General features: G+C 46.8%; 1 protein-coding gene across 4 annotated transcripts in view; it reads left to right on the top strand.

Moving 5' to 3' along the window:
• LOC139229683 (cyclic AMP-dependent transcription factor ATF-6 beta-like) overlaps window positions 1-24,435 on the top strand; it is a 174,811-nt gene that overhangs the window by 71,522 nt on the left and 78,854 nt on the right. For all 4 annotated transcript variants that reach the window (XR_011587783.1, XM_070861201.1, XM_070861202.1 and 1 more), the window contains exons 6-8: window positions 2,742-2,924; window positions 12,505-12,722; window positions 17,408-17,593. Coding sequence is in view for 3 of the 4 variants with exons in the window: in XM_070861201.1 (XP_070717302.1) it covers window positions 2,742-2,924; window positions 12,505-12,722; window positions 17,408-17,593 (587 nt within the window). In the remaining variant the exon portion in view is untranslated. The remainder of the gene's footprint in view (window positions 1-2,741; window positions 2,925-12,504; window positions 12,723-17,407; window positions 17,594-24,435) is intronic.

The following is a 24,435-nucleotide window of genomic DNA, read 5'->3' as shown; positions in this document are numbered from 1 at the left end:
ATTTCTACTTGTGCAGCTCGGTTTAAAATTTTTTATCTCATAATACTCCTGTGAAGTGCCTTGGGACGCTTCGCTGTTAAAGGCGCTATATAAATACAGGTGGTGGTTGTTATATCAGACCAATGAATGTTACTGCCAGGGAATGGAACTTGCTATCGGCTGTATAGAACCTTGATTTAGACCGCACTTGGCGCACTGTGAACAGTTCTGATCTCCGTATTATAAAAAGGGATAAAGAGCTACTGGAGAAGGTGCAAAAAAGATGGACTAGAATGAGACCTGGACACTGAGGTTTATATCTGTCGGGAAAGACCGAACAGGCTGGGGCTCTTTCCTCTCGAAAAGAGAAGACTGAGGGGTGACCTGGTCTCTGAGATGATGATAGGAGTTCGATAGGGTCGACGTAGCAAAGATGTTCCCACTTGTGGGCAAGACCAGAACTAGGGCCCGTAAATACAAGATAGTCACCAATAAATCCAATAGGAATTTCAGGAGAAACATCTTTACCCAGAGAGTGTTGAGAATGTGGAACTCGCTGTCACAGGGAATGGTTGAAGCGAATAATATAGATGCATTTAAGGGTAAGCTAGATAAACACACGAGAGAGAGAGAGAGAGAAAGGAATAGAAGGATATGCTGGAGGAGTGGGAGGAGGCCCATGTTGAACATAAACACAGGTGCAGACCTGTTGGGCCGGATGGGCTGTTTCTGTGCTATAAATACTATGTAATACTATGTAATTAAGTACAGATAGCAGATTAAAGCTCCTTCTACTGTCCCTCAACTGTGTGCCTCAGGCCCTGCTGTATAAGAGCACTTACATCAGCCCTTGTAGGGCCTCAGAATGATGTACCAATTGGTGTTGAATTAGGGGCCGTTTATTGCTGTCGATCGCTACACAAACTGTGATTGAGATGGACAAACCAACTTCACACGCGGCCCTTTATAAGACTGAATTAGCAGATGAAGGAATCATTCTTTAAGCCCTTTTTATCCTGCTAAAATGAACCCAGTGGTGTTTTACGTACTATAAGAAGTGCAGCATTGTTTTAAAGTGTTGCGTGGTCCACCATTTGTGTTTTCATTGGATAATGACAGCTTGAATTTATATAGCGCCTTTAACGTAGTAAAACGTCCCAAGGCGCTTCACGGGAGTATTATAAGACAAAACAATTGACACTAAGCCATGCAAGGAGAAATTAGGGCAGGTCACCAAAAGCTTGGGCAAAGAGGTATGTTTTAAGGAGCACTAAAAGAAGGAAAGTGGGGTGGAGCGGTTTAGGAAGGGTAGTCCAGAGCACGACCACCAGTGATTGAGCGATTATAATCGGATGTTCAAGAAGGCAGAATTAGAGGAGCGCAGATATCTTTTGGGGGGCGGGGGGCTGGAATAGATTGGAGAAGGGGAGGGGTGAGGCTATGCGGGGTTTTAAAAACAAGGATGCGAATTTTGAAATTGAGGTGTTGCTTAACTGGGAGCCAATTTAGGTCAGCGAGCACGGGGTGATGGGTGAGTGAGACTTGGTGCGAGTTACAACACGGGCTGCCGAGTTTTAGATCGCCTCAAGTTTATGTCGGGTAGAATGTGGGAGGCCAGCCAGGAGTGCTGGAATAATCAAGTCCAGAGGTAACAAAAACATGGATGAGGGTTTCAGCAGCGGATGAGCTGAGGCAAGGACAGAGACGGACGATGTTGCGGAGGTGGAAAAAGATGGTTTTAGTTATGCCATGGATATGTGGTCGGAAGCTCATTTCGGGGTGAATTATGACACCAATGTTGCTAACAGTGTGGTACAGCCTCAGACAGATTCTAGAGAGAGGGATGGAATCAGTGGCTGGGGTACGCAGTTTGTGGCGGGGACCGAAAACAATGGCTTTGATCTTCCCAGTATTAAATTATAGAAAATTTCTGCTCATTCAGACCTGGATATCGGACAAGTAGTTTGACAATTTAGAGACCGTGGAGGGTCGAGAGAAGTGGTAGAGCTGGGTGCCATCAGTGTACATGTGGAAACTGACGCTGTTTGTTCAGATGATGTCGCCAAGAGGCAGTGTGTAGATGAGAAATAGGAGGGGGCCAAGGATCTATCCTTGGGGGACGCCAGATGTAATGATGCGGGGGCAGGAAGAGAAGCCATTGTTGGTGATTCTTTGGCTACGATTAGATAAGAATGGAACCAGGCGAGTGCAGTCCCACCTAGCTGGACGATGGTGAAGAGACATTGGAGGAAGATGGAGTGCTCAACTGTCAAAGGCTGCAGACAAGTCAAGAAGGATGGGGGGGGGGGATAATTTACCTTTGTCACAAGCGGAAGGATGTCATTTGTGACTTTGATGAGAACCGATTCGGTACTGTGGCAGGCGCAGAATCCGTATTGGAAGGATTCAAACATGGAATAGCGGAAAAGATGGGCACGGGTTTGGGAGGCGACAATACATTCAAGGACTTTGGCGAGGAAAGGGAGGTTGGAGTTGGGGCTGTAGTTTGCAAGGGCAGAGGGGTCAAGTGTTGGTTTTTTGAGGCGAGGGGTGATGATGGCAAACTTGAGGGGGTGAGGGACAGTACCTGAGGAGAGCGAGAACCTTCAACAATGTCGGCTAACCTGGGAGCTATGTTGTAATGTGGTATGACCCCATTGCAGGTCCGATTCCTGGTGCTGAGATCAGACTGACAGCAGCAGGATTTAAAGATTGGGCAGTGTCATTTGCTGTAATGTCACTGTGTTTCTCCCTCACTCCAGTACAAGCTACCACGACTACCAAGGCCAACAGCATCTTGTGCAGCAAGCCGACCATCCAGCCCAAGCCGGTTGTCGTGACGACGTTGCCTGCCGCTCAGAGCACCAGCCCGGCAAAGACGATCATTCTTCAGTCGGTGCAGACTGGCCAGCCACAGAGCCGGCCATTAAAGCAGACCATTCCAGGTACTCGTCCGCTGCCTTTTTATTATTATTCAGAGGTTTCTTTCATCGACTTCCTCCTTCCCTTGGGCTTTTTGGAAAGCAGGAGGCAAGTAGACGGACTGCGTCATGTTTCCTTGCTCAGCAAGTGGAAGCTGGGATTGCAAATCAGCTGTGGCTCAGTGGGCAGCAGTCTTGCCTCAGAGTCAGAAGGTTGTGGGTTCAAGTCCCACTCTCGGGACTTGAGCACACAAAAATCTCGGCTGACACTCCAGTGCAGTGCTGAGGGAGCGCTGCACTGTCTGAGGTGCCATCTTTTGGATGAGATGTTAAACCGAGGCCCTGCCTGCCCCCTCTCAGGTGGACGTTAAAGGTCCCGTGGCACTATTTCAAAAAAGAGCAGGGGAGTTATCCCTGGTGTCCTGGGCAATATTTATCCCTCGATCAACATAACAAAAAAAAAAAAAGATTATCTGGTCATTATCACTTTGCTGTTTGTGGGAGCTTTCTGTGCGCAAAATGTCGCATTTCATACATTACAACAGTGACTACACTCCAAAAGTACTTCATTGGCTGTAAAGCACTTTGAGTCGTCCGGTGGTTGTGAAAGGCGCTATATAAATCCAAGTCTTTCTTTCAAATCTCGCAGTAACCCCAAGGGTCGTTTTCTCTTTCCACTGATTCGGTTCTTGAATTGAACAGCACAGAAGGAGGCCATTTCGGCCCATCGTGCCTGCGCCCGCTCTTTGAAAGGGCTGTCCAGTTAGTCCCACTCTTTGCCCTTTACCCCATAATCCGGCAAATGATCTCCCCTTCAACGATTTATCCAATTCCCATTTGAAAGTTGCGATTGAATCTGCTTCCACCGCCCTTTCAGGCAGTGCATTCCAGATCACCATAACTCGCTGTGTAAAAAAGAAAATCTCTCCTCATCTGGTTCTTTTACCAATCACCTTAAATCTGTGTCCTCTGGTTACTGACCCTCCTGCCAGTGGATACTGTTTCTCCCTATTTACTCTATCAAAACTCTTCATGATTTTGAACTCTTCTATTAAATCTCCTCTTGACCTTCTCTGCTCTAAGGAGAGCAACCCCTGATTCTTCACTTTTTCCACATAATTGAAGTCACCTCATCTCTGGTACCATTCTGGTCAATCTCATCTGCATCCTCTCCAAGTCCTATTCCCTAGAATCTAGATGATAAAGGGGTGATTTGATGGAAGTTTTCCAAGATATTAAGAGGAACTGATGGGGTAGATGGAGAGAAACTATTTCCGTTGGTCAGGGAGCCTAGGAAGTCTAAAAATTATAGCCAGGCCTTTCAGGAGTGAAGTTAGAAATCACTTCTACACTCAAAGGGTGGTTGAAGTTTGGAACTCTCTTCCGCAAACGGTAATGGATGCTAGATCAATTAATTTTAGATCTGAGGTTTAGATTTTTGTTAACCCAAGAGTATTAATGGATATGGGGCAAAGGCAGGTACACAGAATTAGGTCGTAGATCAGCCGTAATCTCATTGAATGGTGGAACAGGCTCCAGGAGCTGAATGGCCTCCTCCTCTTCCTATGTTCCTGTAAGATGTGTAAAAGGATGTTGTTTTATAGTAAGCCAAATATATCGGGTCGACTCACTCGCCCTTTGGTAACATGGCATAGAACATAAGAAATAGGAGCAGACCATTTGGCCCCTCGATCCTGCTCCGCCATTTAATAAGATCATGGCAGATCATGGCATGGCCTGTAGAACATCCCAGCTTCCTGGTGTAATGCAGGGCTACCAGTTAACACACTGTATTGCCGGTTTTGATGGCAGATACTTACACACCAACTATAAAGGAATAAGGAATCTTTAGCAGCAAACTTATTTCCAATTTGCAACCCAGCAGTATATGTGGGTATAACCGCATGCTGCTGTATTCTGCGAGGGAAGTAATGCACTTTGAAACCTCTGTGCATGAAGTGTCAGTAACCAGGGATCACCGATTGAAGGTGATTTGCAAAAGAACCAGAGACGAGATGAGAATTTTTTTTTAAACACGCTGCGAGTTACGATCTGGAATTCGCTGCCTGAAAGGCTGGTGAAAGCAGCTCCAATAGTAACATTCAAAAGGGAGTTGGATAAATACTAAATTTGCAGTGCTGTGGGGAAAGAGCAGGGGGGAAGTGGAACGAACTGGATTGCTCTTTTAAAGAGACAGAGAGGCAGGGTTGGCTGAATGGCCTCCTTCTGTGTTGTGTTATAACAATGCTGGAGTCCATTTATTAAGGAAGCAGTAGCAGAACATTTGGAAAAGCATAATGCAGTCAAGCAGAATCAGCATGGTTTTATGAAAAGGAAATTATGTTTGACAAATTTGCTGGAATTCTTTGAGGATGTAACGAGCAGGGTGGATAAGGGGGAACCAGTGGATGTATATTTTGGATTTCCAGAAGGCATTCGATAAGGTGCCACATAAGATTATTGCACAAGATAAGAGTTCACTGGATTGGGGTAATATATTAGCATGGATAGAGGATTGGCTAGCTAACAGAAAAGAGAGTCGGGATAAATGGTTCATTTCCCACATTATACTCCATCTGCCAAATGTTTGCCCACTCACTTAGCCTGTCTATATTCCTTTGCAGATTTTTTGTGTCCTCCTCACAACTTGCTTTCCCACCCATCTTTACATCATCAGCAAACTTGGCTACATTACATTTGGTCCCTTCATCCAAGTCACTAATATAGATTGTAAATAATTGAGGCCCCTGTGGCACCCCACTAGTTACTGTTTGCCAACTGGAAAATGACCCATTTATCCCGACTCTCTCTTTTCTGTTAGCCAATCTGCTATCCATGTTAATATATTACTGCATTATGATTTTCCAAATGTCCTGCTACTGCTTCCTTAATAATGGTTTCCAGCATTTTTCCTAACGACCGATATTAGGCTAATTGGTCTATAGTTTCCTACTTTCTGTCTGCCTCCTTTTTTAAATAAGGGCGTTAACTTGCGGTTTTACAATCTGCTGGGATCTCTCCAGAATCCAGGGAATTTTGGTAGATTACAACAAATGCATCCACTATCTTTGCAGCCACTTCTTTTAAGACTCTAGGATATAAGCCATCAGGTCCAGGGGACTTGTCCACCTTTAGTCCCATTATTTTACCAAGTACTTTTTCTTTAGTGATAGTGATTGTATTAAGTTCCTCCCTCCCTATAGCCCCTTGATTATCCACTTTTGGGATATTTTTAGTATCTTGTACCGTGAAGACCGATATAAAATATTTGTTCAAAGTATCTGCCGTTTCCCTGTTCCTCATTATTAATTCCCCAGTCTCATCCTCTATGGGACCAATATTTACTTTAGATACTCTCTTAGTGATAGGGGATTCAATGGTGAGGGGAATAGATAAGCGTTTCTGCGGCCACAACCGAGACTCCAGGTATGGTATGTTGCCTCCCTGGTGCAAGGGTCAAGGATGTCGGAGCGGGTGCAGGACATTCTGAAAAGGGAGGGAGAACAGCCAGTTGTCGTGGTGCACATTGGTACCAACGACATAGGTAAAAAAGGGATGAGGTCCGACGAAACGAATTTAAGGAGCTAGGAGCTAAATTAAAAAGTAGGACCTCAAAAGTAGTAATCTCGGGATTGCTACCAGTGCCACGTGCTAGTCAGAGTAGGAATCGCAGGATAGCGCAGATGAATATGTGGCTTGAGCAGTGGTGCAGCAGGGAGGGATTCAAATTCCTGGGGCATTGGAACCGGTTCTGGGGGAGGTGGGACCAGTACAAACCGGACGGTCTGCACCTGGGCAGGACCGGAACCAATGTCCTAGGGGGAGTGTTTGCTAGTGCTGTTGGGGAGGAGTTAAACTAATATGGCAGGGGGATGGGAACCAATGCAGGGAGACAGAGGGAAACAAAAAGGAGGCAAAAGCAAAAGACAGAAAGGAGATGAGGAAAAGTGGAGGGCAGAGAAACCCAAGGCAAAGAACAAAAAGGGCCACTGTACAGCAAAATTCTAAAAGGACAAAGGGTGTTAAAAAAGCAAGCCTGAAGGCTTTGTGTCTTAATGCAAGGAGTATCCGCAATAAGATGGATGAATTAACTGTGCAAATAGATGTTAACAAATATGATGCGATTGGGATTACGGAGACGTGGCTCCAGGATGATCAGGGCTGGGAACTCAACATCCAGGGGTATTCAACATTCAGGAAGGATAGAATAAAAGGAAAAGGAGGTGGGGTAGCATTGCTGGTTAAAGAGGAGATTAATGCAATAGTTCGGAAGGATATTAGCTTGGATGATGTGGAATCTATATGGGTAGAGCTGCAGAACACCAAAGGGCAAAAAACGTTAGTGGGAGTTGTGTACAGACCTCCAAACAGTAGTAGTGATGTTGGGGAGGGTATCAAACAGGAAATTAGAGGTGCATGCAATAAAGGTGCAGCAGTTATAATGGGTGACTTTAATATGCACATAGATTAGGCGAGCCAAACTGGAAGCAATACGGTGGAGGAGGATTTCCTGGAGTGCATAAGGGATGGTTTTCTAGACCAATATATCGAGGAACCAACTAGGGGGGAGGCCATCTTACACTGGGTATTGTGTAATGAGAGAGGATTAATTAGCAATCTCATTGTGCGAGGCCCCTTGGGGAAGAGTGACCATAATATGGTGGAATTCTGCATTAGGATGGAGAATGAAACAGTTAATTCAGAGACCATGGTCCAGAACTTAAAGAAGGGTAACTTTGAAGGTATGAGGCGTGAATTGGCTAGGATAGATTGGCGAATGATACTTAAGGGGTTGACTGTGGATGGGCAATGGCAGACATTTAGAGACCGCATGGATGAACTACAACAATTGTACATTCCTGTCTGGCGTAAAAATAAAAAAGGGAAGGTGGCTCAACCGTGGCTATCAAGGGAAATCAGGGATAGTATTAAAGCCAAGGAAGTGGCATACAAATTGGCCAGAAATAGCAGCGAACCCGGGGACTGGGAGAAATTTAGAACTCAGCAGAGGAGGACAAAGGGTTTGATTAGGGCAGGGAAAATGGAGTACGAGAAGAAGCTTGCAGGGAACATTAAGGCGGATTGCAAAAGTTTCTATAGGTATGTAAAGAGAAAAAGGTTAGTAAAGACAAACGTAGGTCCCCTGCAGTCAGAATCAGGGGAAGTCATAACGGGGAACAAAGAAATGGCAGACCAATTGAACAAGTACTTTGGTTCGGTATTCACTAAGGAGGACACCAACAACCTTCCGGATATAAAAGGGGTCAGAGGGTCTAGTAAGGAGGAGGAACTGAGGGAAATCTTTATTCGTCGGGAAATTTTGTTGGGGAAATTGATGGGATTTAAGGCCGATAAATCCCCAGGGCCTGATGGACTGCATCCCAGAGTACTTAAGGAGGTGGCCTTGGAAATAGTGGATGCATTGACAGTCATTTTCCAACATTCCATTGACTCTGGATCAGTTCCTATGGAGTGGAGGGTAGCCAATGTAACCCCACTTTTTAAAAAAGGAGGGAGAGAGAAAACAGGGAATTATAGACCGGTCAGCCTGACCTCAGTAGTGGGTAAAATGATGAAATCAATTATTAAGGATGTCATAGCAGTGCATTTGGAAAATGGTGACATGATAGGTCCAAGTCAGCATGGATTTGTGAAAGGGAAATCATGCTTGACAAACCTTCTGGAATTCTTTGAGGATGTTTCCAGTAAAGTGGACAAGGGAGAACCAGTTGATGTGGTATATTTGGACTTTCAGAAGGCTTTCGACAAGGTCCCACACAAGAGATTAATGTGCAAAATTAAAGCACATGGGATTGGGGGTAGTGTGCTGACGTGGATTGAGAACTGGTTGTCAGACAGGAAACAAAGAGTAGGAGTAAATGGGTACTTTTCAGAATGGCAGGCAGTGACTAGTGGGGTACCGCAAGGTTCTGTGCTGGGGCCCCAGCTGTTTACATTGTACATTAATGATTTGGACGAGGGGATTAAATGTAGTATCTCCAAATTTGCGGATGACACTAATTTGGGTGGCAGTGTGAGCTGCGAGGAGAATGCTATAAGGCTGCAGAGTGACTTGGATAGGTTAGGTGAGTGGGCAAATGCATGGCAGATGAAGTATAATGTGGATAAATGTGAGGTTATCCACTTTGGTGGTAAAAACAGAGAGACAGACTATTATCTGAATGGTGACAGATTAGGAAAAGGGGAGGTGCAACGAGACCTGGGTGTCATGGTACATCAGTCATTGAAGGATGGCATGCAGGTACAGCAGGCGGTTAAGAAAGCAAATGGCATGTTGGCCTTCATAGCGAGGGGATTTGAGTACAGGGGCAGGGAGGTATTGCTACAGTTGTACAGGGCCTTGGTGAGGCCACACCTGGAGTATTGTGTACAGTTTTGGTCTCCTAACTTGAGGAAGGACATTCTTGCTATTGAGGGAGTGCAGCGAAGGTTCACCAGACTGATTCCCGGGATGGCGGGACTGACATATCAAGAAAGACTGGATCAACTGGGCTTATATTCACTGGAGTTCAGAAGAATGAGAGGGGATCTCATAGAAACGTTTAAAATTCTGACGGGTTTAGACAGGTTAGATGCAGGAAGAATGTTCCCAATGTTGGGGAAGTCCAGAACCAGGGGTCACAGTCTAAGGATAAGGGGTAAGCCATTTAGGACTGAGATGAGGAGAAACTTCTTCACCCAGAGAGTGGTGAACCTGTGGAATTCTCTACCACAGAAAGTTGTGGAGTCCAGTTCGTTGGATACATTCAAGAGGGAGTTAGATGTGGCCCTTACAGCTAAGGGGATCTGGGGGTATAGAGAGAAAGCGGGGTACTGAAGTTGCATGATCAGCCATGATCATATTGAATGGTGTTGCAGGCTCGTAGGGCCGAATGGCCTGCTCCTGCACCTATTTTGTATGTTTCTATGTAATGGCCTTTATTTAAGATCAGGACACGGGTTTGAGATTCAATTTTCTCACTCTTCAACTGAATTTGAAACTCAGCCATGCTATGATCACTCTTTCCTAGAGGATCCTATTCTACGAGATCATTTCTTAATCCAGTCTCATTACACAGTACTAGATCCGGGATATCCTGCTCCCTGGTTGGTTCCGCAACGCACTATTCAAGGAAACCATCCCAGATACACTGTATGAACACCTCCTCAAGGCTAGCTTGGCCAATTTGATTTGTCCAATCAATATGAAGATTAAAATTGCCCATGACTATTGCTGTTCCTTTCTTACAAGCCTCAACTATTTCTTGATTTATACTCTGTACAAAACAGTCCAGCTACTGTTTGGGGGCCTGTGGACTATGCCCACCAGTGACTTCTTCCCTTTATTATTTCTTATCTCCACCCAAACTGATTCAACATCTTGATGTTCTGAGCCAATATAGTTTCTCAATGCACTGCTCTCATCTTTTATTAACAGAGCTACCCCACCTCCTTTTCCTTTCTGTCTATCCCTCTGAATTGTCAAATACCCCTGAATATTCAATTCCCAGCCTTGGTCACCTTGCAACCATCATCATAGGCAGTTCCTTGGCATCGAGGAAGACCTGCTTCCACTCATAGCATGAGTTCTTAGGTGGCTGTACAGTCCAATACGAGAACCAGTCTCTGTCACAGGTGAGACAGATAGTCGTTGAGGGAAAGGGAGCCTGGTTTGACGCACGTTCCTTGCAACCACCGTCAGTAATGGCTATCAGATCATACCCATTTAAATGCATTTGTGCTGTCAATTCATCTATTTTATTACGAATGCTGCATGCATTCAGATAAAGATTTTTTAATTTTGCCTTTTTACCATTTTTCCCTGCTTTGACCCCACTTTCTGATACACTTATTTTTATATTTTCTGTCCCTTCCTGTCACACTCTGGTTATCAATTCCCCCACCACTACCCTGTTCTCTCTTGCCTTCTCCTTTTTGCCAGTACATTAGTCCCAGCATGTTTCAAGTGAAGCCCGTTCCAATGGTACAGCTCCCTCTTACCCCAGTACTGGTGTCTGTGCCCCATACATTGAAATACATTCCTCCCACACTAATCTTTGAGCTACTTGTTCATTTCTCTGATCCTCTTTACACTATGCAAATTTGCTTGTGGCTCAGGTAGTAATCCAGAGATTATTACCTTTGTGATTCTGCTTTTTAATTTAGTCCCGAGCTGCTCATACTCCCTCAGCAGAGCCTCTTTCTTTCTACTATCTATGTCATTGGTACCGACGTGAACCACGGCAACTGGATCTTCCCCCTCCCACTCCAGGTTCATCACCAGCCCAGAGGAGATGTCCTTAACCCTCGCACTGAGCAGACAACAGAGAACAGTATCAATCCCCCGAGTAATACTGTGCCCTACCACTAAAACATTTTTTTTTAACTTTTGCGGTGCTGAGGTCAGTTTGTTCATCCTCCCTGCAGTCCCTGCCCTCGTGCACGAAGGGAGTAAGAGCCTCTTGTACCTGTTCGACAAGAGCAAAGGCCGAGGCTCCTCCATCACTACCTCCTCAGCCCCCATACCTGCCTCGCTCGTAGTTACACCCTCCTGTCCACGGACCAAATTTGAATGAATTAATCTAAGGGGTGTGACTGCCTCCTGGAACACAGTGTCCAGGTAACTCTCCCACCCCCCCCACTCCCGGATGTATCGCAGTGTCTGAAGCTCAGACTCCAGCTCATCAACTCTGAGCCGAAGTTCCTTGAGCTGCAGACATTTATTGTCGATGTGGTCGCCGTGGACCTCAATGGGGGTCAACCAGTTCCCACATGGAACAGCAGTGATACATCGCCTGCCCTGCCATCTCTAATGTCTTTAATTCATTCGGTTTTGAAGTTTTCAACTTTTAGTTTTTAATCCCAGCTCTTAATTTAAACCAATGCCCAAGAAAAGAGAGGAAAACTAACCAACCAATCACTTTCCTGCTTTCCCGTGACGTCACACTTTGGATCTTTTGACCTCTTAGCCTCCCAGGTCAGTTGGACTGGCACTTTTTAAGCTGTGCCCCTCCTCCCGATTTCGCGCTCTAATGAGATCACGGCTGATCTGATCTTGGCCTCAACTCCACTTCCCTGCCCCCTCCCCATAACCTTTGTCTCTCATCGTTCAAAAATCTGTCTATCTCCACCATAAACATATTCAATGACCCAGCCTCCACAGCTCTCTGGGGTAGAGAAATCCTCAGATTTACAACCCTCGGAAGAAATTCCTCCTCATCTCCGTTTTAAATGGGCAGCCCCTTATTCTGAAACTATGCCCCCTAGTTCTAGATTTCTCAGTTTAAAACGGAGATGAGGAGGAATTTCTTCTGAGGATCGTGTATCTGTGGAATTCTCTGCCCCAGAGAGCTGTGGAGGCTGGGTCATTGAATATATTGAAGGTGGAGATAGACAGATTTGTGAATGATGAGGGAGTCAACGGTTATGGGGAGTGGGCAGGGAAGTGGAGCTGAGGTCGATGATCAGCCATGATACTGAATGGCGGAGCAGGCTCGAGGGGCCGTATGGCCAATTCCTGTTCCTATTTCTCCTGTTCTTATGGTAAGAGGAATCTAGTCTTTGGGAGGATACTTGTACTTAATGCTGCCTTTCTCCCCACCAGTGTCGAGGCAGACAGTGGTTCTCTCCCAGTCCGAGCTGGTGAGAATTCCTGTGCAGGGACTGATCAAGGTACCAGCAGTGAATGGGGTGATTAACAGGATCACCGCCAACTGCAAGCCGCCCAATGGCATCTGCAATGGGATCACCATCAGCAAGTCTGGCACCAAACCAATCGTGCCAGCACCAGCGCAGACCGGAGCGAACTCTTCAGAGATCGATGTGAGTACAGCAGCTGGCGGAGGGGGCTAACACTGTGAGGAAGAAAACCCATGTGTAGTTATGGCTGGGGCGAGCAGCATAGAAATGCTTTTCAGCAAATTCTGCTGCCAAACAGTCAATGCATTTACAGAACCATAACATACGTACAACTTCGATGTCCCTGTGCCCTTGAGCTGTGAGGAGAACACACAGCATCAGCAAAAGGATATAGATAGAAACATAGAAAGATAGAAAATAGGTGCAGGAGTAGGCCATTCGGCCCTTCTAGCCTGCACTGCCATTCAATGAGTTCATGGCTGAATATGCAACCTCAGTACCCCATTCCTGCTTTCTCACCATACCCCTTGATCCCCCTAGTAGTAAGGACTACATCTAACTCCTTTTTGAATATATTTAGTGAATTGGCCTCAACAACTTTCTGTGGTAGAGAATTCCACAGGTTCACCACTCTCTGGGTGAAGAAGTTTCTCCTCATCTCAGTCCTAAATGGCTTACCCCTTATCCTTAGACTGTGACCCCTGGTTCTGGACTTCCCCAACATTGGGAACATTCTTCCTGCATCTAACCTGTCTAAACCCGTCAGAATTTTAAACGTTTCTATGAGGTCCCCTCTCATTCTTCTGAACTCCAGTGAATACAAGCCCAGTTGATCCAGTCTTTCTTGATATGTCAGTCCCGCCATCCCGGGAATCAGTCTGGTGAACCTTCGCTGCACTCCCTCCAAAGCAAGAATGTCCTTCCTCAAGTTAGGAGACCAAAACTGTACACAATACTCCAGGTGTGGCCTCACCAAGGCCCTGTACAACTGTAGCAATACCTCCCTGCCCCTGTACTCAAATCCCCTCGCTATGAAGGCCAACATGCCATTTGCTTTCTTAACCGCCTGCTGTACCTGCATGCCAACCTTCAATGACTGATGTACCATGACACCCAGGTCTCGTTGCACCTCCCCTTTTCCTAATCTGTCACCATTCAGATAATAGTCTGTCTCTCTGTTTTTACCACCAAAGTGGATAACCTCACATTTATCCACATTATACTTCATCTGCCATGCATTTGCCCACAACCTATCCAAGTCACTCTGCAGCCTTATAGCATCCTCCTCGCAGCTCACACTGCCACCCAACTTAGTGTCATCCGCAAATTTGGAGATACTACATTTAATCCCCTCGTCCAAATCATTAATGTACAATGTAAACAGCTGGGGCCCCAGCACAGAACCTTGTGGTACCCCACTAGTCACTGCCTGCCATTCTGAAAAGTACCCATTTACTCCTACTCTTTGCTTCCTGTCTGACAACAGTTCTCAATCCATGTCAGCACACTACCCCCAATCACATGTGCTTTAACTTTGCACATTAATCTCTTGTGTGGGACCTTGTCGAAAGCCTTCTGAAAGTCCAAATATACCACATCAACTGGTTCTCCCTTGTCCACTCTACTGGAAACATCCTCAAAAAATTCCAGAAGATTTGTCAAGCATAATTTCCCTTTCACAAATCCATGCTGACTTTGACCTATCATGTCACCTCTTTCCAAATGCGCTGCTATGACATCCTTAATAATTGATTCCATCATTTTACCCACTACTAAGGTCAGGCTGACCGGTCTATAATTCCCTGTTTTCTCCCTCCTTTTTTAAAAAGTGGGGTTACATTGGCTACCCTCCACTCGATAGGAACTGATCCAGAGTCTATAAATGTTGAAAAATGACTGTCAATGCATCCGCTATTTCGAAGGCCACCTCCTTAAGTACTCTGGGATGCAGACCATCAGGCCCTGGGGATTTATCGGCCTTCAATCCCATCAATTTCCCGACTAATAAGGATTTCCCTCAGTTCCTCCTTCTTACTAGACTCTCTGACCCCTTTTATATCCGGAAGGTTGTTTGTGTCCTCCTTAGTGAATACCGAACCAAAGTACTTGTTCAATTGGTCTGCCATTTCTTTGTTCCCCGTTATGACTTCCCCTGATTCTGACTGCAGGGGACCTACGTTCGTCTTTACTAACCTTTTTCTCTTTACATATCTATAGAAACTTTTGCAGTCCGTCTTAATGTTACCTGCAAGCTTCCTCTCGTACTCTATTTTCCCTGCCCTAATCAAACCCTTTGTCCTCCTCTGCTGAGTTCTAAATTTCTCCCAGTTCCCAGGTTCACTGCTATTTCTGGCCAATTTGTATGCCACTTCCTTGGCTTTAATACTATCCCTGATTTCTCCAGATAGCCACGGTTGAGCCACCTTCCCTTTTTTATTTTTACGCCAGACAGAGATGTACAATTGTTGTAGTTCATCCATGCAGTCTCTAAATGTCTGCCATTGCCCATCCACTGTCTATAGACTAAGTGACTGGGCAGTAAGGTGGCAGATGGAGTATAATAGAGAGAAATGCAAGGTTAAGTTTGAAGAACTGAAAAGCAGAATATTTTTTAAATGGTGAGAAACTTTTAAATGTTGGTGTTGAGAGAGATTTGAGTGTCCTTGTGCAAGAAACACAGAACGCTAGTATGCAGGTACAGCAAGCAATAAGGCAAATGGCCTGTTGTCCTTTATTACAAGGGGGTTGGAGTATAAGAATAAGGAAGTCTTGCTACAATTGTACGGGGCCTTGGTGAGACCACACCTGGAGTACTGTGCACAGTTTGGGTCTCCTTATCTAAGGAAGGATATATTTGCCTTGGAGGTGGTACAACAGAGATTCACTAGATTGATTCCTGGGATGAGAGGACTGTCTTATGATGAGAGATTGTGTAGAATGGGCCTATACTCTGGAGTTTAGAAGAATGAGAGATGATCTCATTGAAACATACAAGAATCTGAGGGGGATTGACAGGGTAGATGCTGAGAGGTTGTTTCCCCTGGCTGGAGCGTCTAGAACTAGGGGGCACAGTCTCAGGAGAAGGGGTAGGTCATTTAAGACAGAGATGAGGAGGAATTTCTTCACTCAGAGGGTTGTGAATCTTTGGAATTCTCTGCCGTAGAGGGCTGTGGAGGCTGAGACTCTGAATATATTCAAGGCTGAGATAGGTAGATTTTTGTAGACTAGGGAAATCGAGGGATATTGAGATCGGGCGGGAAACTGGAGTTGAGGTCGATGATCAGCCATGATCTCATTGAATGGCGGAGCAGGCTCGAGGGGCAGTAGGGCCTGCTCCTTTTTGTTATGTTGTGTCCTGGGGCCAATATTTATCCCTCAACCAACATCACTTCTGGTCATTTATTTCATTGCTGTGTTAGTTGGACCTTGCTGTGCGCAAATTGGCTGCCATGTTTCATACGTTATGACACTTGAGTACGCTTTGAAAAGTACTTGGTTGGCTGCAAAGCTCTTTGGGATATCTGAGATGGTGAAAGGCGTAATAGAAGTGCAAGAAATTCTTCACCATTTGTGGCTATTGTCCAAGGCTTGCCAACCTCTTGAACCAGAGGTGATGGGAAGCCTAACTGTGCTTGGCCTCCGTCAAGTCATCGAGTTGCAGTGAGCAGCAGAACCATTAAAAAAATAAACATGTAATATATTCTGGCCTCGAAACCCCGGGCTCCCTGAGTCCGTATGGGGGGTGTACGGGGTGTGTGCCGACCCAGGAAGGCTCCCAAAAGCCGGTTTTCGGGGCACAATGCGCATGCACTGAAAGTCGGCTTTCCCGATCGGTCAAGCTCCAGGTCGACAGATCCTCCGCATCTCTGGATCGAGGACAATTGCGAGGGCAAGACTGCGGTATTTACCCGTATCTTGCCCAGCGGTTGTCCTCAAAACTCTTGCGCCTGATAAAAGCAGGCACATAGTCTACTGTTACAGGCGTAAGTGTTTTAAAACGTACAAAAACATTGTAAAATAAAATTTTTTAATCACTTCATTGTTTAAAAACACTGCCCACGAAGGTAAGTTTATTTTAAACCATAATTTTAAAACTTTCTAAAAAATCGGAAAAAGATATTTTTTACGTGACATAAATAACTTCAATTTAAGTTAATTTTAAATGTGGAGTGTATTTTTCTATTTTTTTTATTTGTTTGGGTGTTTGGGGGAGGGGCTGTTTCTCAATCATAATGGGATCTCCAACTTAGAGTTCCCATTATAATGAATGAAAAAATACTGTACCTTGATTGGCTGCCCAGAGCCATGTGACTCCAGCTTACAGACGTCCCGACGTGCACGTGCTCCGATGCGCAAGGAGAGGAGGCCTCAGGACCGGGATCTCTAGTGGGCGCAGCAGGAACAGGCAGGTGCGCAGCTTAAAAACTTTTTCACTCGATCGCCCGCGGGAAGACCTGGACCGGGATTTCTAGGCCTCTGTAGATAAAGGCATTTGTCACCAATCGATGTGCAAATCCCAAGACGCTACACAAGAAGGTAATCAGACCAAAAGATTCACAAGAAGAGATAATGGGACAGGTGACCAAGCGCTTGCTTTTAAGCAGAGTCTCAACAGAGGAGAGTCGGAGAGATTTGGGGGCGGGGGGGAAGGAGGGGAGTATTTTCGGGCCATGGATACATTTAAAGGGAAAACTGGATAAACAAATGAGGGAGAAAGGAAAAGAAGGGAATGTTGATGGGGTGAGATGACGAGGGGTGGGCGGAGGGTCGTGTGGAGCATCAGCACCAGCACGGATCAGTGGGGCTGAATGACCTGTCTCTGTGCTGTGCTTTCTAATGTGAGACGATGTAAAATTCCGTCTCCTCAGATCAAACTGCTCAAGCGGCAGCAGCGAATGATCAAGAACCGCGAGTCAGCCTGCCAGTCCCGCAAGAAGAAGAAGGAATACCTGCAGGGTCTGGAGGGCAAACTGCGGGAGGCACTCGGCGAGAACGAGAAACTCAAACGGGAGAACTCCCTCCTGAAGAAGAAACTCGACAGCATCATATCCGAGGTGAGCTTTGTGCGTACACCACCAGTCACATTGTTTCCCCGCTCTCACACACTGTACACGAGGTGTGGACTGTACATACACCACCAGTCACATTGTTTCCCCGATCTCACACACTGTACCCGAGGTGTGGACAGTACATACACCACCAGTCACATTGTTTCCCCGATCTCACACACTGTACCCGAGGTGTGGACTGTACATACACCACCAGTCACATTGTTTCCCCGATCTCACACACTGTACCCGAGGTGTGGACTGTACATACACCACCAGTCACATTGTTTCCCCGATCTCACACACTGTACCCGAGGTGTGGACTGTACATACACCACCAGTCACATTGTTTCCACGATCTCTCACACTGTACCCGAGGTGTGGACTGTACATAGACCACCAGTCACATTGTTTCCCCGATCTCACACACTGTACCCGAGGTGTGGACTGTACATACACCACCAGTCACATTGTTTCCCCGATCTCACACACTGTACCCGAGGGGGTGTGGACTGCACATACACCAATAGTCACATTGTTTCCCCGATCTCACACACTGTACCCGAGGTGTGGACTGTACATACACCAATAGTCACATTGTTTCCCCGATCTCTCACACTGTACCCGAGGTGGGGACTGTACATACACCAATAGTCACATTGTTTCCCCGATCTCTCACACTGTACCCGAGGTGGGGACTGTACATACACCAATAGTCACATTGTTTCCCCGATCACACACTGTACCCGAGGTGTGGACAGTACATGCACCAATAGTCACATTGTTTCCCCGATCTCTCACACTGTACCCGAGGTGGGGACTGTACGTACTCCAACAGTCATATTGTTTCCCCGATCTCTCTCACACTGTACCCGAGGTGGGGACTGTGCATACACCACCAGTCACATTGTTTCCCCGATCTCACACACCGTACCCGAGGTGGGGACTGTACATACACCAATAGTCACATTGTTTCTCAGATCTCTCTCACTGTACCCGAGGTGGGGACTGTACATACACCACCAGTCACATTGTTTCTCAGATCTCTCTCACTGTGCTCGAGGTGGGGACTGAACATACACCAATAGTCACATTGTTTCCCCGATCACACACTCTGTACCCGAGGTGGGGACGACATACACCAATAGTCACATTGTTTCCCCGATCTCTCTCACTGTGGGGACTGTACATACACCAATAGTCACATTGTTTCCCCGATCTCTCACACTGTACCCGAGGTGTGGACTGTACATACACCAATAGTCACATTGTTTCCCCGATCATACAGTGTACCCGAGGTGGGGACTACATACACCAATAGTCACATTGTTTCCCCGATCTCTCACACTGTACCCGAGGTGTGGACTGCATATACACCAATAGTCACATTGTTTCCCCGATCTCTCACACTGTACCTGAGGTGGACTCTGTACATACACCAATAGTCACATTGATTCCCTGATCTCACACACTGTACCTGAGGTGGACTCTGTACATACACCAACAGTCACATTGTTTCCCCGATCACACACACACACTGTACCCGAGGTGTGGACTGTACATACACCAATAGTCACATTGTTTCCCTGACCTCTCACACTGTATCCGAGGTGTGGACTGTACATACACCAATAGTCACATTGTTTCCCTGTTCTCTCACACTGTACCCGAGGTGTGGTCTGTACATACACCAATAGTCACATTGTTTCCCCGATCTCTCTCTCTACCCGAGGTGGGGACTGTACATACACCAATAGTCACATTGTTTCCCCGATCTCTCTCACTGTACCCGAGGTGTGGACTGTACATACACCACCAGTCACATTGTTTTCCCGATCTCACACACTGTACCCGAGGTGTGGACTGTACATACACCACCAGTCACATTGTTTCCCCGATCTCTCACACTGTACCCGAGGTGTGGACAGTACATACACCACCAGTCACATTGTTTCCCCGATCTCACACACTGTACCCGAGGTGGGGACTGTACATACACCACCAGTCACGTTGTTTCCCTGACCTCTCACACTGTATCCGAGGTGTGGACTGTACATACACCAATAGTCACATTGTTTCCCCGATCACTCACACTGTACCCGAGGTGTGGACTGTACATACACCAATAGTCACATTGTTTCCCCGATCTCTCACACTGTACCCGAGGTGGGGACTGTACATACACCAATAGTCACATTGTTTCCCCGATCTCACACACTGTACCCGATGTGGGGACTGTACATACACCAATAGTCACATTGTTTCCCCGATCTCAAACACTGTACCCGAGGTGGGGACTGTACATACACCACCAGTCACATTGTTTCCCCGATCTCTCACACTGTACCCAAGGTGTGGACTGTACATACACCAATAGTCACATTGTTTCCCCGATCGCACACACTGTACCCGAGGTGTGGACTGCACATACACCACCAGTCACATTGTTTCCCCGATCTCACACACTGTACCCAAGGTGGGGACTGTACATCCACCAATAGTCACATTGTTTCCACGATCTCACACACTGTACCCGAGGTGGGGACTGTACATACACCACCAGTCACATTGTTTCCCCGATCTCACACACTGTACCCGAGGTGGGGACTACATACACCAATAGTCACATTGTTTCCCCGATCTCTCACACTGTACCCGAGGTGCGGACTGTACATACACCACCAGTCACATTGTTTCCCCGATCTCACACACTGTACCCAAGGTGGGGACTGTACATCCACCAATAGTCACATTGTTTCCACGATCTCACACACTGTACCCGAGGTGGGGACTGTACATACACCACCAGTCACATTGTTTCCCCGATCTCACACACTGTACCCGAGGTGGGGACTACATACACCAATAGTCAGATTGTTTCCCCGATCTCTCACACTGTACCCGAGGTGCGGACTGTACATACACCACCAGTCACATTGTTTCCCCGATCTCAAACACTGTACCCGAGGTGGGGACTACATACACCAATAATCACATTGTTTTCCCGATCTCTCACACTGTACCCGAGGTGGGGACTGTACATACACCAATAGTCACATTGTTTCCCCGATCTCACACACTGTACCCGAGGTGGGGACTGTACATACACCAATAGTCACATTGTTTCCCCGATCTCACACACTGTACCCGAGGTGTGGACAGTACATACACCACCAGTCACATTGTTTCCCCGATCTCACACACTGTACCCAAGGTGTGGACTGTACATACACCACCAGTCACATTGTTTCCCCGATCTCACACACTGTACCCGAGGTGTGGACTGTACATACACCACCAGTCACATTGTTTCCCCGATCTCACACACTGTACCCGAGGTGGGGACTGTACATCCACCATTAGTCACATTGTTTCCCCGATCTCACACACTGTACCCGAGATGGGGACTGTACATACACCACCAGTCACATTGTTTCCCCGATCTCACACACTGTACCCGAGGTGGGGACTGTACATATACCAATAGTCACATTTTTTCCCCGATCTCACACACTGTACCCGAGGTGGGGACTGTACATACACCAATAGTCACATTGTTTCCCCGATCTCTCACACTGTACCCGAGGTGTGGACTGTACATACACCAATAGTCACATTGTTTCCCCGATCTCTCTCACTGTACCCGAGGTGGGGACTGTACATACACCAATAGTCACATTGTTTCCCCGATCTCACACACTGTACCCGAGGTGTGGACTGTACATACACCACCAGTCACATTGTTTCCCCGATCTCACACACTGTCCCCGAGGTGTGGACTGTACATACACCACCAGTCACATTGTTTCCCCGATCTCACACACTGTACCCGAGGTGGGGACTGTACATACACCAATAGTCACATTGTTTCCCCGATCTCACACACTGTACTGAGGTGTGGACTGTACATACACCACCAGTCACATTGTTTCCCCGATCTCACACACTGTACCCAAGGTGGGGACTGTACATACACCAATAGTCACATTGTTTCCCCGATCTCACACACTGTACCCAAGGTCGGGACTGTACATACACCAATAGTCACATTGTTTCCCCGATCTCTCACACTGTATCCGAGGTGTGGACTGTACATACACCAATAGTCACATTGTTTCCCCGATCTCTCACACTGTACCCGAGGTGGGGACTGTACATACACCACCAGTCACACTGTTTCCCCGATCTCTCACACTGTACCCAAGGTGTGGACTGTACATACACCACCAGTCACATTGTTTCCCCGATCTCACACACTGTACCCGAGGTGTGGACTGTACATACACCAATAGTCACATTGATTCCCTGATCTCTCACACTGTACCTGAGGTGGTCTCTGTACATACACCAATAGTCACATTGTTTCCCCGATCTCACACACTGTACCCGAGGTGGGGACTGTACATACACCAATAGTCACATTGTTTCCCCGATCACACACTGTACCCGAGGTGTGGACTGTACATACACCAATAGTCACATTGTTTCCCCGATCTCTCACACTGTACCCGAGGTGTGGACAGTACATACACCAATAGTCACATTGTTTCCCCGATCTCTCACACTGTACCCGAGGTGGGGACTGTACGTACTCCAATAGTCATATTGTTTCCCCGATCTCTCTCTCACTGTACCCGAGGTGGGGACTGTGCATACACCACCAGTCACATTGTTTCCCCGATCTCACACACCGTACCCGAGGTGGGGACTGTACATACACCAATAGTCACATTGTTTCTCAGATCTCTCTCACTGTACCCGAGGTGGGGACTGTACATACACCACCAGTCACATTGTTTCTCAGATCTCTCTCACTGTGCTCGAGGTGGGGACTGAACATACACCAATAGTCACATTGTTTCCCCGATCTCACACACTCTGTACCCGAGGTGGGGACTGTACATAAACCAATAGTCACATTGTTTCCCCGATCACACACTCTGTACCCGAGGTGGGGACTATATACACCAATAGTCACATTGTTTCCCCGATCTCTCTCACTGTGGGGACTGTACATACACCAATAGTCACATTGTTTCCCCGATCTCTCACACTGTACCCGAGGTGTGGACTGTATATACACCAATAGTCACATTGTTTCCCCGATCTCTCACACTGTACCTGAGGTGGACTCTGTACATACACCAATAGTCACATTGATTCCCTGATCTCTCACACTGTACCCGAGGTGTGGTCTGTACATACACCAATAGTCACATTGTTTCCCCGATCTCTCTCTCTCTACCCGAGGTGGGGACTGTACATACACCAATAGTCACATTGTTTCCCCGATCTCTCTCACTGTCCTCGAGGTGTGGACTGTACATACACCAATAGTCACATTGTTTCCCCGATCACATACTGTACCCGAGGTGTGGACTGTACATACACCAATAGTCACATTGTTTCCCCGATCACTCACACTGTACCCGAGGTGTGGACTGTACATACACCAATAGTCACATTGTTTCCCCGATCTCTCACACTGTACCCGAGGTGTGGACTGTACATACACCAATAGTCACATTGTTTCCCTGATCTCTCACACTGTACCCGAGGTGTGGACTGTACATACACCAATAGTCACATTGTTTCCCCGATCTCTCACACTGTACCCGAGGTGTGGACTGTACATACACCAATAGTCACATTGTTTCCCTGATCTCTCACACTGTACCCGAGGTGGGGACTGTACATACACCAATAGTCACATTGTTTCCCCGATCTCTCACACTGTACCCGAGGTGTGGACAGTACATACACCACCAGTCACATTGTTTCCCCGATCTCACACACTGTATCCGAGGTGTGGACTGTACATACACCACCAGTCACATTGTTTCCCCGATCTCACACACTGTACCCGAGGTGTGGACAGTACATACACCACCAGTCACATTGTTTCCCCGATCTCACACACTGTACCCGAGGTGGGGACTGTACATACACCACCAGTCACATTGTTTCCCCGATCTCACACACTGTACCCGAGGTGTGGACTGTACATACACCAATAGTCACATTGTTTCCCCGATCTCACACACTGTACCCGAGGTGTGGACTGTACATACACCAATAGTCACATTGTTTCCCCGATCTCTCACACTGTACCCGAGGTGTGGACTGTACATACACCAATAGTCACATTGTTTCCCCGATCTCTCACACTGTACCCGAGATGGGGACTGTACATACACCAATAGTCACATTGTTTCCCCGATCTCTCACACTGTACCCGAGGTGTGGACTGTACATACACCACCAGTCACATTGTTTCCCCGATCTCACACACTGTACCCGAGGTGTGGACTGTACATACACCAATAGTCACATTGTTTCCCCGATCTCACACACTGTACCCAAGGTGGGGACAGTACATACACCACCAGTCACATTGTTTCCCCGATCTCTCACACTGTACCCGAGGTGGGAACTGTGCATACACCGATAGTCACATTGTTTCCCCGATCTCACACACTGTACCCAAGGTGTGGACTGTACATACACCACCAGTCAGATTGTTTCCCCGATCTCACACACTGTACCCGAGGTGTGGACAGTACATACACCACCAGTCACATTGTTTCCCCGATCTCTCACACTGTACCCGAGGTGGGGACTGTACATACACCACCAGTCACATTGTTTCCCCAATCTCACACACTGCACCCGAGGTGTGGACAGTACATACACCACCAGTCACATTGTTTCCCCGATCTCACACACTGTACCCGAGGTGGGGACTGTACATACACCAATAGTCACATTGTTTCCCCGATCTCACACACTGTACCCGAGGTGGGGACTGTACATACACCAATAGTCACATTGTTTCCCCGATCTCACAC

This window comes from Pristiophorus japonicus, chromosome 19 (assembly GCF_044704955.1).
Source record: "Pristiophorus japonicus isolate sPriJap1 chromosome 19, sPriJap1.hap1, whole genome shotgun sequence".
Lineage (NCBI taxonomy): Eukaryota > Metazoa > Chordata > Chondrichthyes > Pristiophoridae > Pristiophorus > Pristiophorus japonicus.
This window is presented reverse-complemented; position numbering and strand designations above follow the sequence as displayed.